Genomic DNA, 15,452 nt, shown 5'->3' with positions numbered 1-15,452 from the left:
CCCTTCTGAAATGGCCTAGCGAGCCACTCGGTTGTATCAAGCAGGGCAACGAGGGATGGGCAATAAATGGCGGCCTTGCCACATCCCGAGAATGAATAAAGCAAAAGATTTTTAGTTAGGGGCTAGTCAGGAATGTAGACGTGGGAGGCAAGGTCATCTCCTACCCTTCCCCCCCACAACGTACTTAAGCTCCAAATATGCTGTTCTTTATGTTCTTCCTCCTCAATCCTCTCCTCCGGCATCAACCCTCCCTTCCCTTCCTCCTGCAGACTACAGACTTTTGAAACCCGAGATTGGCATCATTTTTTTAAATTATTCATTCTTGTGATGTGGGCATCGCTGGCCAGGCCAGCACTGTGGGAGCACCTTCACCTCACGGACTGCAGCGGTTCAAGGCGGCGGCTCACCGCCATCTTCTCCAGGGCAATTAGGAATGGGCAATAAATGCCGGCCTTGCCAGCGACGCCCACATCCCATAAATAAATAAATACGTAGGATTCCATAGGATATACGGCACAGAAACTGGCCCTTCGGCCCAACCAGTCCATGCCGGCGTTAATGCTCCACTCGAGCCTCCTCCCGTCTTTCCTCATCTAAATCTATCAGCGTAACCCTCTATTCCCTTCTCCCTCATATGCTTGTCCAGCCTCCCCTTAAATGCATCGATACTATTCGCTTCAACCACTCCCTGTGGTAGCGAGTTCCACATTCTCACCGCTCTCTGGGTAAAGAAGTTTCTTCTGAATTCCCGACTGGATTTCTTGGTGACTATCTTATATTGATGGCCTCTAGTTTTGCTCTTCCCCACAAGTGGAAACATTCTCTCTCTATCCACTCGATCAAAACCTTTCATAATTTTAATGATTAGGTCACCTCACAGCTTTCTCTTTTCAAGAGAAAAGAGACCCAGCCTGTTCATCCTTTCCTGATATGTATACCCTCGCATTTCTGGTATCATCCTTGTAAATCTTCTCTGCACCCTCTCCAGTGCCTCTATATCCTTTTTATAATATGGAGACCAGAACTGTACGCAGTACTCCAAGTGTGGTCTAAACAAGGTTCGATACGGGTTTAGCATAACTTCCCTACTTTTCAATTCTATCCCTCTAGAAATAAACCTTAGTGCTTGGGTTGCTTTTTTTATGGCCTTGCTAACCTGTGTCGCAACTTTTAGTGATTTGTGTATTTGTACTCCGAGATCCCTTTGTTCCTCTACCCCACCTAGACTCACACCCTCCAAGTGATAAGTGACCTCCCTATTCTTCCTACCAAAATGTAATACCACACATTTATCTGTGTTGAACATCATTTGCCAATTATATGCCCATTCTGCAAGTTTATTAATGTCCTCCTGTAATTTGTTGCAGTCCTCCTCACTATTGTCTATCCTCCCCCCCCCCCCCCACCAATAATTTTGAAAAATTTATTAGCTATCCCAGTTTGCCCAGAGAATGTGGTGGTGGGCCTTCTTTTGAACTTCTGCAGGATCTTCTTTCCCCCCCCTTCTCTCTCTGCCAGTTCAGAGGGCGGTTAATAGTTAACCACATTGCTGTGTGATTGGAGTCACACATAGGCCCCAGACCAGGTAAGGACGGCAGGTTCCCTTCCCTAAAGGACGTCCGTGAACCAGTTGGATTTTTACGACAATCCGACGCCTTTTACTGATTTTAAAAAACTGTTTTTTTATTTCCAGGTTTTAATGGATTTTTAATTCTCAAACGTGGTTGGTTGGATTTGAACTTACGTTCTCTGCATTATTCGTCCAGGGCCTTTTAATTACCAGCCCAGTAATATAACCACTACACTACCGTCCCTACAACAAGCTCTGTCTTTCTGAAATGACAAGTTGTTTAGAAATGTGGCTGGTTTGTCCCTTTTTCAGCTGAATTTGTTTTTTTTAAAAATTCATGCTGGGTGTCGCTGGCAAGGCCACCATTTACAGGAAACTCTTTTTTATCCAGCACCAATGGTGCCGGTTTATCAAAAAGTCCGGATTACAGAGAGGTATAGTAAAAGGTACGAGAGCCCCGTACACAGCAACAAATCCAGGCTTCCTTGTTGCTTAGCAACAGGTGCAGGAACTCCGGCCACAAGATCCAAGCGTCCCTGTTGCTTAGCAACAGGTGCAGGAACCAGGCCACAAGATCTAAGCGTCCCTGTTGCTTAGCAACAGGTGCAGGAACCAGGCCACAAGATCCCAGCGTCCCTGTTGCTTAGCAACAGGTGCAGGATCCGGCCACAAGATCCAGGAATGGCCACTAATATGAATTAAAACTTACCTACTCCTGAATTTTGCCGGTTAACAGAGATTTCCGGTTATTTAGGTGCCGGTAAATCGAGAGTTTCCTGTATTGCCCATCCCTAGTTGCCCCTTGAGAAGGTGGTGGTGGTGGTAGGTCGCCTTCTTGAACCAATGTTGTTAGGGAGGGAGTTCCAGGATTTTGACCCAGTGACGATGAAGGAACGGCCGATATATTTCCAAGTCAGGACGGTGTGTGACTTGGAGGGGAACTTGGAGGTGGTGGTGTTCCCATGCGCCTGCTGCACTTGTCCTTCTAGGTGGAAGAGGTCGCGGGTTTGGGAGGTGCTGCCGAAGAAGCCTTGGCGAGTTGCTGTGGTGCATCTTGTAGATGGTGCACACTGCAGCCACGGTACGCCGGTGGTGGTACACACTGCAGCCACGGTACGCCGGTGGTGGAGGGAGCGAATGTTTTGAGCATTTGCGTCTGTTGTTGGTTTAATAGTGTTTCCCTCGTGCTTTCTTTTTCTTTCTCATAGGTAATGAGAACAGCTATCGTAACCGTTTGTGGACATTATTACCACTCTTCCTGCCTGCGGCGGTGGCTGTACGTGCAGAAAACGTGCCCCATGTGCCACCAACCCATAAAGCCATCCCCTCCTCCGCCGGAGCCTCCCCAGCAGGCCCGGGAAGAGGAGCAGGCTCGCGAGCCGCAACAGGCCCTTCCTGGAGACGGGGAAGCAGCCGGCACGGCCGCACCTTCGGACGATTGCGAGGAACTAACCGGGGCCGCAGACGTCGGGCCTCGTTCTAACGGAGACTGCGAACTGCAGCTCGGCCGTCGGGAGAGCGCCGCCAGTCAACCTGAAAACCGAGACCCTCCAGAGAGTGCAGAATCCGGGGAAGATCAAACTCCTGAGAGAGACGAGGCTGTCGGGATGACCGTTTCGGAAGAATATCAGTCCGCGGAAGAAAGGGACCCGGTAGAAAATGCGACGGGAAAAGAGACCCCCGACAGCGGAAAGGCACCTCCCGAGGAGTTAGGCCTCCGGCCTAGCCCAAACAGAGAGGACGAAATGGACACTGCACGCAGTGAGTCACCGAGTGCCGATCAGGACTTAAATCCACTTCCGGACATAGCGGAAACGCCGGCGGAAAGAAGGGAATCTTTACAGTTTTCCGAAAGGAGCGATTCCTCAGGAATAGAACTAAGTTTACAGGCTGAAAAGAGTTGATTGTGCTGGGACTTGGAATAATCGGGGTGGAGGGGGGAGAGAAAAAAGAAATCTGAACTGTTTTACTGTAAAAACACAATTGCCTTATGTTGACCATTCAGATCGCAAGGCCTATATATATAAAAAAAAAGTGGTTGAACTCTGACCTTCATTTTAGCTTGACCTTCATTGAGTGGCGGCCATTTTGGAACCCACTGGCTTCCAGAGAAAACGGGAAAGTAAAGGAAAGGGGTAAGCGTGAGCTAACCTATCCACGGCCTCACTCGAGTGAAACATGTTGATTCCCGTGCAGTGCTCACATTTCACCCAGATTGCTGTGGAGTCGAGCTTACTGGTGACATGGTATCAGAGGCCTGAGCTACCCAGGAATGGTCAAGTGTAAATCGCCGTCTCCCTGCCACCCCCCACCCCCACTGGTTTCTCTTTATTTTTATTTATTCATTCACAGGATGCGGGTGTCGCTGGCAAGGCCAGCATTTATACCTGTCCCTAATCGTTCTTGAGAAGGCGGTGGTGAGCCGCCTTCTTGAACCGCTGCAGTCCATGCGCTGAAGGTACTCCCACAGTGCTGTTAGGGAGGGAGTTCCAGGTTTTTGACCCAGTGACGATGAAGGATCGGCCGATATATTTCCAAGTCAGGATGGTGTGTGACTTGGAGGGGAACTTGGAGGCGGTGGTGTTCCCATGCGCCTGCTGCCCTTGTCCTTCTAGGTGGTAGAGGTCGCGGGTTTGGGAGGTGCTGCCGAAGAAGCCTTGGCGAGTTGCTGCAGTGCATCTTGTAGATGGTACACACCCCCTCTTGCCTGCCTTTGTTCCAGCGCCCCTCGCCCATTGACGCACGGTTCCCCTCTTATTGACGTACCTCAGGACAGCCAGACTTCTCTCTGCAAAAGCAAAATACTGCGGAGGCTGGAAATCTTAAATTGAAACAGAAAATACTGGAAATACTCAGCAGGCCAGGGCAGCATCTGTGGAGCGAGGAAACAAGAGTTAACGTTTCGGGTTGATGACCTTTCGTCAGAACTGGAAAAGGTTTAAGCAAGTACGGAGGCAAGGAAAGGGGGGAGGGGAGGAAAGAACAGCAGGCAGGGTCTGTGATGGGATGGTAGGTAGGAGAGATTATGTGACAAAGGCGATGATGGTGCGAGGCAAAGAGGGGGCAGTAATGGGACAAGTAAAGGAAGAAAAGGTGGGCCTAGCGGAGCTGTAAATGGGAATGGCAGAATCATTACCAGCACCTGCTGTCTGGAGAAATAATGGGAGCCGAGGTTATGATCTGAAATTGTTGAACTCTATGTTGAGTCCGGAAGGCTGTAAAGTGCCTAATCGAAAGATGAGGTGCTGTTCCGCGAGCTTATGTTGAGCTTCATTGGAGCAGTGTTGGAGATGTGGGTGGGGAGTGGGGCAGCGAGGAAACGAGACCCATTTTTTTCCCCCTCTGGCTCTTTCAACTTTACGCCCTCTCCCCGCCCCCCCCCCCCCCCCCTTCCCCAGTAAGGTTACCAACTCTCTAAGGATAGGAACAGGAGGAGGCCATTCAGCCCCTCGAGCCTGTTCCGCCATTCAATGAGATCGCGGCTGATCTGCGACCTAACTCCATATACCCGCCGTTGCCCCATATCCCCTAATACCTTTGGTTAACAAAAGTCTATCAAGCTCTGATTTAAAATTAACAATTGATCTCACATCAATTGCCATTTGCGGAAGAAAGTTCCAAACTTCGACCACCCTTTGTGTGTAGAAGTGTTTCCTAATTTCACTCCTGAAAGGTCTGGCTCTAATTTTTAGACTCTGCCCCCTAGTCCTGGACTCCCCAACCAGCGGAAATAGTTTCTCTCTATCTACCCTATCTGTTCCCCTTAATATCCAGAAAACGTCGATCAGATCACCCCTTAACCTTCTCAATTCCGTGGAATACAACCCTATTTTATACCCTTGCCTAACAAAAATCTATCAGTCTCAATTTTGACATTTTTAGTTGACCCCCCGTCCTCTACAGGTTTTTGGGGGAGTACGTTCCAGAAGATTGCCCTGGAGTCTCCAGGAATGAAAGATTAATCCCCAGGACACTGTTGTGAGCAACTCTGCAAGAAAACTCATAGAAGTGTTTTTTTTTTTAAATGTCGTGTTTTAATTCATTTTCTTTGAGCGAGTTTTGTTTGTTAGTTATTGGAGATGGGGAAAGAGGCGGTTTGGACTGACAGTCGAGAATCGTCCAATCGGGTAACGATGATGCTAGTCTCTTTCCAATTGGTGTGGGAAGGCGTGGATGGAGGTGTTGGGCGGCCAATGGCGGGAGCGTGGGGGGCGGGGGGTGGTTGGAGGTGTCAAGCGGCCAATGGCGGGAGCGGGGGAGGTGGGAGCGTGGATGGAGGTGTCAGGCGGCCAGTGGGGGGCGGGAGCGTAAGGGAGGTGGGACGCCCTATGATGAAACCTTCAGTGTTACATCCAACCATAGTTGGCAAAAAAAAAACCTCCCCTGAGTTAAAACTATTTGATTCATCGGCAGGTGGGTTCAAAGGAAGAAGGTGGGGTGGGTGGGGGGGGCGGGGGGTGGAGGTGGAGGAAGTGACGCTGTCCTTTGCCTCTGCTCTAGGCCCCAATCGTCGTTCTCCCGCACCAGCCTCCGAGCGGCCGAGAGGAGAACGGAGGCACTGGCCGATGAAAGCGCGGGGGGTGGGGGGGCTCGGCAGGTTGGAATCCCAGTCCCAGATTCGACACCGGGAAGGTCAAACGCTGGTTTGTTATAATCGATTTTGAGATGCAATAGTTGAGCCATTATTTACTGAAGGACACCAGTTTTGTGCCTTTTTGTTATTGTTCTCCTCTCAGCAACACGTCTTGTATTCAGTATTTTTTGAATGTATTACATGAACATTTTGATCGATGCATGTCTTAGGGGAGTCGAATTGAACTGACTATTTGTTTTCCCCTCCCTCTCGAGTTCTGGCTGTGCTTTATTCCTCCTCTTCCTACACTTGCATTACAGCAGAGACTACACTTCAGAAATGTACTGGATTGGATGTGAAGCGCTTTGGAATGTCCTGAGGTTGTCAAAGGGTTAAATTATCAGGACAGGCTGCATAACCGTGACTTGTGCTCCCTCGAGTATAGGAGGTTGAGGGGTGGTCCCAACGAGGTGTTTAAAATGGTAAAAGGATTCGATGGGGCAGATAGAAACTATTTCCTCTGGTGGGGGGAGTCCAGAACAAGGGGGCACTGTCGTAAAATTAGAGCCAGGCCGTTCAGGGGATGATGTCAGGAAGCACTTCTTCACACAAAGGGTAGTGGAAAATTGCCCAAAAAGCTTGGTGTCCTGGGCCAATATTTATCCCTCAACCAACATCACTAAAAACATTGTCCGTGCTGTAACCATTCTATTATTCATTACCTGGTCATTATCACACTGCTGTTTGTGGGAGCTTGCTGTGCGCAAATTGGCTGCCGCGTTTCCTACATTACAACAGTGACTACACTTCAAGAGTACTTCATTTTTGGTCGAGGGAGGAATGTTGGCCGGGATCGCTGTCTGCTCGTGTCAGCCGTGGCTCAGTGGGTAGCACCCTCGCCTCAGAGTCAGAAGGTTGTGGGTTCAAGTCCCACTCCAGGGACATGAGCACATAAAGCTAGGCTGGCACTCCCAGTGCAGTGCTGAGGGAGCGCTGCACTGTCGGAGATGCCGTCTTTTGGATGAGACGTTAAACCGAGGCCCCGTCTGCTCTCTCAGGTGGACGTAAAAGATCCCACGGCACTATTTTGAAGAAGAGCAGGGGGAGTTCTCCCCGGTGTCCTGGGCCAATATTTATCCCACAATCAACATAACAAAACAAAAAACAGATTATCCGATCATTATCACGTTGCTGTTTGTGGGAGCTTGCTATGCGTAAATTGGCTGCCGCGTTTCCTACATTACAACAGTGACTACACTTCAAAAGTACTTCACTGGCTGTGAAGCACATTGAGATGTCTGGTGGTCGTGAAAGGCACTATAGAAATGCACGTCTTTCTTTTTCTTCCTCCATGGGACTTCCAACAGCCACCTGAACACACAGACCGAGTCTTGTTTTAAGGTCGTGCAGCACTCGTTCAGTATTGTACTGGAGTGTTAGCTTACAACAGCAACTTGTATTTATATAGCGCCTATAACGTAGTAAAACGTCCCAAGGCGCTTCACAGCAGTGTCATCAAACAAAATTTAACACCGAGACACACAAGGTGACATTAGGACAGGTGGAGGTAGGTTTTAAGGAGTGTCTTAAAGGAGGAGAGAGAGGCGGAGAGGTTTAGGGAGGGAATTCCAGAGCTTAGGGCCCAGGCAGCTGAAGGCGTGGCCACCGATCGTGAGGCGATTGAAATATGTGCAAGAGGCCAGAATTGGAGGAGCGCAGAGTTCTCGGAGGGTTGTGGGGGTGGAGGAGAGTTTTGGGTGAGCTGATGTTTACGGAGGGCGGTAGATGGGAGGCCGGCCAGGAGTGCGTTGGAATAATCGAGTCGAGGTAACAAAGGCCTGGGTGAGGGTTTCCGCAGCGGATGAGCTGAGGCAGGGTTGGAGACGGGCGATGGTACGGAGGTGGGAGTGAGCAGTCTTGGTGATGGAGAATATACGGAGTCGGACGCTCAGCTCTGGGTCAGATAGGGCGGAGGTTACAAGCGGCCTGAGACAGCGGCTGGGGAGGGGGGGCGATGGAATCTTAAGGCTGTCCCGGAGCAGGGCTTGAACCCACAGACTTGAAACTGGTACCAACTGAGCCAAGCTGACACTGAGGAGGCTAGTGAGTGGTGGGGGGTGGGAGGCGAGGCAGAGGGTAAATCAGTGGAAGTTCCCACTGTATATCACAATCCACTAAAGGTCTGGTTAACAGGCGTTGGGTACGATCCATTTACCACCCAGCGAAGAGGACTTGGAGCTGTGAAGCAGAGGGGTGGGCAATTTCTACCCTCTCCACTAGATGGTGCAGTTTAACCAGGATCAGGAGACCCTGATACGATAGCAAAATACTGCGGATGCTGGAAATCCGAAATAACAACAGAAAACGCTGGAAAAACTCAGCAGGCCAGGCAACATCCGTGGAGAGAGAAATAGAGTCAATGTTTCAGGTCGAAACCCTTCGTCGGGACTGAGAAAAAACACAGGAAATGAAACTGATTAAAAGGCCAGTTTGGGGGCTGGGAAATGGGGGAGGGGATGAAAGAAGAGACATTAAGAGGTATTCAAAACCAGACGAGATGGTGGTGGGACTAGTGGAGACATAAGACGGCTCTAGATTAGGTGTGAAATGCGCTGGCAGAATGAGAGACAGCTGCCATGTGGGAGAGAAAAAGGGGGAAGGGCCAAAACAAAAGTGTGGATAAAAAATATATAAAAATATAATGTGGGCCGAGGTTATGATCTGAAATTGTTGAACTCGATATTGAGTCCGGAAGGCTGTAAAGTGCCTAATCGGAAGATGCGAGTTGCTCTCTTTGCAAAGTCGTGCCTAACTCAGAGGGTGGTAGGTTTGTGGAATTTGCTGCCCCAGAAAGCTGTGGAAGCTACATCATTAAATAAATTTAAAACAGAAATAGATAGTTTCCTAGAAGTAAAGGGAATTAAGGGTTACGGGGAGCGGGCAGGAAATTGGACATGAGTCTAGGTTCGGAATGGTCATGGCCCTGTGGGTAGTGGAGTGGGCCCAGGAGCCGTGTAGCCTGGTTCTGCTCCTACTGTGTTCTAATTCTGTGTTAGATTTCAGGAGATGGTTTTATTCCTGTTCCTGGCTGGGGTGGAGATCACCTTTACAGAAGGTAAGTACTGCAGAAAATATAGGGACAGAGTGATCTCCTGGACGAGTTTCGATCGCCTAGATGGGTTGGAGAGGAATTTCCCAGATTTTTTCTCCCAAATTGGCCATTGGGCTTTTTATCTGGTTTTTCGCTTCTCCCGGGAGATCACATGGGTTCGGGTGGGATGGAGAGTGATAGAAGATTTGAGGTTAGGATCAGATCAGCCATGATCTTATTGAATGGCGGAGCAGGCTCGAGGGGCCGATTGGCCTACTCCTGCTCCTATTTCTTATGTTTAACGCAAGCATCCATTGAACTGACCCTTCAGCGCAAAAGCTCTCCGCACCACTGTATCTAAAGTTATAAACACAAGTTACGGTTTAAGGGAACTCGGGATGTTACAATAAAACATGTTCGCCCCTTCTAAGAAGCCGCCTTTCGGGTGAGCGTAACAGATCCCACGGCACTATTTTGAAGAAGCGCAGGGGGAGTTCTCCCCGGTGTCCCGGGGCCAATATTTATCCTTCGATCAACATCACCTAATGACCAGATAATCTGTTTTTTTTTATCACATTGCTTGTGGGAGCTTGCTGTGCGCAAGTTTCCTGCCGCGTTTCCTACATGACAACAGTGACTGCACTTCAAACGGGCTTGCTATTTTACCGTGTTACCAAATCCAGAACGCAGTCGCTACGCCATGCTTCCGTCTTTCTCCGAAGGTTATTGTTACCCCCCCCCCCCCACAATCCAATCTATATTTTGTTTCTTTTTCGCCCCTTTTTCTGCTCCCCTCTGCTCTCTCATTCCCCGTGACCGAATCAAGTCAACAATGCCTCCTTCCAGGGGCTGCTCTTCATGTGCACTGCGTGGACATTTGGGCCTGGGCCGAGAGGGAAGAACTTGCATTTATATAGCGCCTTTCACGCCCTCAGGATATCCCAAAGTGCTTTACAGCCAATGAAGTACTTTTGAAGTGTAGTCAATTTGAGCATAGCAAGGTCCCACAAATAATGTAAGAATGACCCTCTCAGGTGGGCGTAAAAGATCCCACGGCACCATTCATAGAAGAGCAGGGGAGTTCTCCCCGGTGTCCTGGGCCAATATTTATCCCTCAACCTGCATCGCTAAAACAGATTATCCGGTTATTATCACATTGATGTTTGTGGGAGCTTGCTGTGCGCAAATTGGCTGCCGCGTTTCCTACATTACAACAGTGACTCCGCTTCAAAACGTACTTCATTGGCTGTAAAGTGCTTTGGGACGTCCTGAGGTTGTGATAGGTGCTATATAAATGCAAGTTCTTTTTTTTTTACATGGGGCCGTGTAATCCATGAATCCATCGAGCTGATTCTGTCGAATGAACGTTCCTAATTCATCCCGATCTCTCGCCAGCTCTCCTGAGGATCTTGGCCAAATTGGTGCTGAATTAAGGAGCAGTTTTGTCAAACTGGAGTTTGAAACTAGTCAAACTCATTTATTTAGCATGACAGAAAGAATAGAATTCTCCCTCAAACAACATCACTGAAACAGATTATCTGGTCATTATCACATTGCTGTTTGTGGGAGCTTGCTGTGCGCAAACTGGCTGCCGCGATTCCCACAGTGATTACACTTCAAAAAGTACTTCATTGGCTGGAAAGTGCTTTGGGAGAGAAGGGGTTAAAGGTCGTTACTCAGACTGAGAAAAGGTGGGAAGTGGTGTTCCACAGGGATCAGTGCTGGGACCGCTGCTGTTCACCATTGACAAACGATTTGGACTCGGGAACCGGAAGCACAATCTCAAAAACACGCAGATGACACCAAATTAGGGGGTATAGTTAATAGTGGGGAAGACTGTGACAAAATACAAGATGACATTAATAAACTTGCAGAAAGGGTGTGCAATTGGCAAATGTATTTCAATGCAGGTAAGTGTGAGCTGGTGAATATTGGTAGGAGAAATGAGGTCACCTACTCCTTCGAAAAAAAAAGTCTAAATGGGATCGAGGAACAAAGGGATCAGGGTGCACAGATACACAAATCAGTAAAAGTAGCGACGCAGGTTAATAAGGCCAGTTTAAAAAAAGCAAACAAAGCACAGGGGTTCAATTCTAGGGGAATAGAATTAAAAAACAAAAGTTTTGTCGAACTTGTATAGAACCTTTGCTAGACCACGCTTGGAACACGGCGAGCAGCTCTGGTCTCCATATAAAATGGAGATAGAGGCACTGGAGAAGGTGCAAAAAAGATTTACCAGGATGATACCAGAACTGAGAGTTTATACCGATCGGGAAAGATTGTACAGGCTGGGGCTCTTTTCTCTAGAAAAGAGAAAGCTGAGGGGTGACCTGATAGAACTCTTCAAAATTATGAAGGGCTTGGAGAGGGTAGACGGGGAGCAGATGTTTCCGTTTGTAGGGGAGTCCAAAATGGGGGGCCTAAGATAAGTCACTAATAAATCCAACAGGGAATTCAGGAGAAACTTCAGAGAGTGGTGAGAATGTGGAACTCGCTACCACAGAAACATAGAAGATAGGAGCAGGAGTAGGCCATTCGGCCCCTCGAGCCTGTTCTGCCATTCAATGAGCTGATCATCCAAATTCAGCACCCTGTCCCTGCTTTCTCCCCATATCCCTTGATCCCTTTAGCCTTAAGAAATATATCCAACTCCTTCTTGAATATATTTAATGAATTGGCCTCAACTGCCTGCTGTGGAAATAGACAGTTTCCTAGAAGTAAAGGGAATTAAGGGTTACGGGGAGCGGGCAGGAATTTGGACATGAGTCTAGGTTCGGATCGGTCATGGCCCTGTGGGTAGCGGAGCGGGCCCAGGGGCCGTGTAGCCTGATCCTGCTCCTATTTCGTGTGTCTAATTCTGTTAGATTCAGGAGATGGTTCTGTGATAGAGATTGGCAGTTAGGATCAGATCAGCCATGATCTTATTGAATGGCGGAGCAGGCTCGAGGGGCCGATTGGCCTACTCCTGCTCCTATTTCTTATGTTCACCACTCTCTGGGTGAAGAAATTCCTCCTCATCTCAGTCCTAAATGGCTTACCCCTTATCCTTAGACTGTGACCCCTGGTTCTGGACTCCCCGGCCATCGGGAACATCCTCCCTGCATCTAGTCTGTCTAGTCCTGTTAGAATTTTAGGGATTGGTTGAGGCGAATGGTACAGATGCATTTAAGGGCAAGCTAGATAAGCACGAGGGAGAAAGGAATAGAAGGATATGTTGACGGGGTGAGATGAGGAGGCTGGTGTGGGGCATAAACACCGACACGGACCAGTTGGGCCGAATGGTCTGTTAAGTTTATGTAATTCCTACATAATGTCCTGAGGTGAAAGGCGTCAAATAAATGCAAATAATTTCCTGCTCATTTCTGACCAGTAGCAGCGGATCGTGCAAATAAGTGCTCACTTTCCTGGCAGCTGCCATGGAGACCTCATTATAAGGCATTCCATTGAAAGGAAGGAAGAACTGGCATTTATATAGTGTCTTACCCAACCTCTGGACGTGAGGTAGAGGGGAGTGTTCAGGGTGACAGTGAGGTGGAGGGGCGTGTTCAGAGTGACACAGTGAGGTGGAGGGGAGTGTTCAGGATGACAGTGAGGTAGAGGGGAGTGTTCAGAGTGACAGTGAGGTAGAGGGGAGTGTTCAGAGTGACAGTGAGGTAGAGGGGAGTGTTCAGGGTGACAGTGAGGTGGAGGGGAGTGTTCAGAGTGACACAGTGAGGTAGAGGGGCGTGTTCAGGGTGACACAGTGAGGTAGAGGGGAGTGTTCAGGGTGACACAGTGAGGTAGAGGGGAGTGTTCAGAGTGACAGTGAGGTAGAGGGGAGTGTTCAGAGTGACTGAGGTGGAGGGGAGTGTTCAGGGTGACCGTGAGGTGGAGGGGAGTGTTCAGGGTGACAGTGAGGTAGAGGGGAGTGTTCAGGGTGACACAGTGAGGTAGAGGGGAGTGTTCAGGGTGACACAGTGAGGTGGAGGGGAGTGTTCAGAGTGACAGTGAGGTGGAGGGGAGTGTTCAGAGTGACAGTGAGGTGGAGGGGAGTGTTCAGGGTGACAGTGAGGTGGAGGGGAGTGTTCAGGGTGACAGTGAGGTGGAGGGGAGTGTTCAGGGTGACAGTGAGGTAGAGGGGAGTGTTCAGGGTGACACAGTGAGGTGGAGGGGAGTGTTCAGGGTGACAGTGAGGTGGAGGGGAGTGTTCAGGGTGACAGTGAGGTAGAGGGGAGTGTTCAGGGTGACACAGTGAGGTGGAGGGGAGTGTTCAGGGTGACAGTGAGGTGGAGGGGAGTGTTCAGGGTGACAGTGAGGTAGAGGGGAGTGTTCAGAGTGACAGTGAGGTGGAGGGGAGTGTTCAGAGTGACAGTGAGGTAGAGGGGAGTGTTCAGAGTGACAGTGAGGTAGAGGGGAGTGTTCAGGGTGACACTGAGGTAGAGGGGAGTGACTAACAGTGAGGTAGATCCCTGGTGATCCCTGAACTCTGCGTTCCTCCTACTCTGGGCACTTGTGAATTTCCCCATTCGCTCCACCTTTGACGACCGTGCCTTCAAATGTTTAGGCCTTAAGCTCTGGAATTCCCTCCCTAAACATCTCCGTCTCTCTCTCTCTCCTTTAAGGATGCTCTTTAAAACCTGCCTCTTTGACCAAGCTTTTGCTCAACACTCCTCATGTCTCCTTCTTTGGCCTGCGGTCCATTTTTTGCCTGACTGAAGCACCTCGACGTTAAGGACACTCTGTAAGTGCAAGATGTTGTTCTTGCTGGAATATTGGGTGAGGACAGGCCCAGGGTCGAATGTAATTGCTTCCCTCACGGTAAATATCCCGCAGTCCAGATTTGTTGCTCGGAGGAGCTACAGGTGGAATCGGTCAATGTTTACACCCAAAGAGGAAAGGGGACTTTCAGGAGAAGGAATTGTCTGGTTTCCTGCAGCCGCTGTACATGGAGTGGCCACGGGGTGTCGCCATTGAGCTGCAAATTACCTTGTTTCCCACTTGCAAAGTCCAAGCCCAAGGGAAGCTCTGGACAGATGGGATTATAGAGGGTAGCCTCATCAGTCAAGGCAAAGGACGTCAAATATTAACAAAAAAGTGCATGTTATTTATTAATCTCTTTCTCTCAGTCTTTGGATACGTGAAGGGGCGCATTAAAAATAAGAACTCGTTTTAAGCTGTCTTTTCAATTTTTTTTATTCAATACATTGTTAGCAGTGTAGGGAGCCACATCTTGTCAGCTTCAGTGACTGCCTCCCGGGTGTCAGCCATGCGAGTGACTACAATAAAATCAGTGTTTCATTCCTTGGATATTTAAACAGAAAATGCTGGAAACGCTCAGCGGGTCAGGCAGCACCTGTGGAGAGAGAAACCAGAGTTAATGTTTCAGGCTGATGACCTTTCGTCAGGACTGGGAAAGGTCGGAGGTGTAACCGGTTTTAAGCAAGTGCAGGGGCGGGGAGCAGGGGAGGAAGGAACAAAAGGGAAGGTCAGTGATTAGGTGGAAGGTAGTTCAGTAAATCTCGCCTGACTTCCACCCTATCACAGACCTTCACAGCCAATTGAAGTACTTTTTGAAATAACAACAGAAAATGCTGGAAACGCTCAGCAGGTCAGGCAGCATCTGTGGAGAGAGAAACAGAGTTAACGTTTCAGGTCTGGGACCCTTCATCAGAACTGGAACATATTAAGCAGGGCAGAGACGGTGGGGGGGGGGAAGGAATTGAAAGAAAATCCTGTACTTTTGTAAGAGGCAGGAAAGATAAAATGTTGCAAATGGGAATGGCAAAAATCATACAGCATGAAAAATGGGGGCAGAGGTTATAGTTTGAAATTGTTGAAACGTTAACTCTGTTTCTCTCTCCACGGATGCTGCCTGGCCTGCTGAGTATTTCCAGCATTTTCTGTTGTTATTTCAGATTTTCAGCGTCCGCAGTATTTTGCTGAAGTACTTTTTGAAGTGTAGTCACTGTTGTAATGTAGGAAACGCGGCAGTCAATTTGCGCACAGCAAGCTCCCACAAACAGCAATGTGATAATGACCAGATAATCTGTTTTTAGTGATGTTGGTTGAGGGATAAATATTGGCCTGGGACACCGGGGAGAACTCCCCCCCGCTCTTCTTGATAATAGTTCCACGGGATCTTTTACGTCCACCTGAGAGAGCAGACGGGGGCTCAGTGTTAACGTCTCATCTCAAAGCCGGTACCTCCGGCAGTGATTATCTGCTCAGTATCACTTTGC

General features: G+C 49.0%; 1 protein-coding gene across 1 annotated transcript in view; it reads left to right on the top strand.

Annotated features, from left to right (window-relative positions):
• Positions 1-6,406, top strand: part of LOC147123763 (RING finger protein 145-like) — a 41,122-nt gene extending 34,716 nt beyond the window's left edge. The window contains exon 10 of the mRNA XM_085975752.1: positions 2,779-6,406. Within this exon, the coding sequence (XP_085831878.1) occupies positions 2,779-3,474 (696 nt within the window). The 3' untranslated portion in view covers positions 3,475-6,406. The remainder of the gene's footprint in view (positions 1-2,778) is intronic.
• Positions 6,407-15,452: the final 9,046 nt, after the last annotated feature.

Source organism: Somniosus microcephalus, chromosome 2, assembly GCF_052327205.1.
Source record: "Somniosus microcephalus isolate GS21.2 chromosome 2, FLI_Smic_1.0, whole genome shotgun sequence".
Lineage (NCBI taxonomy): Eukaryota > Metazoa > Chordata > Chondrichthyes > Squaliformes > Somniosidae > Somniosus > Somniosus microcephalus.
The sequence above is the reverse complement of the archived record's forward strand: the minus strand, read 5'-3'. Positions and strand labels throughout refer to the sequence as shown.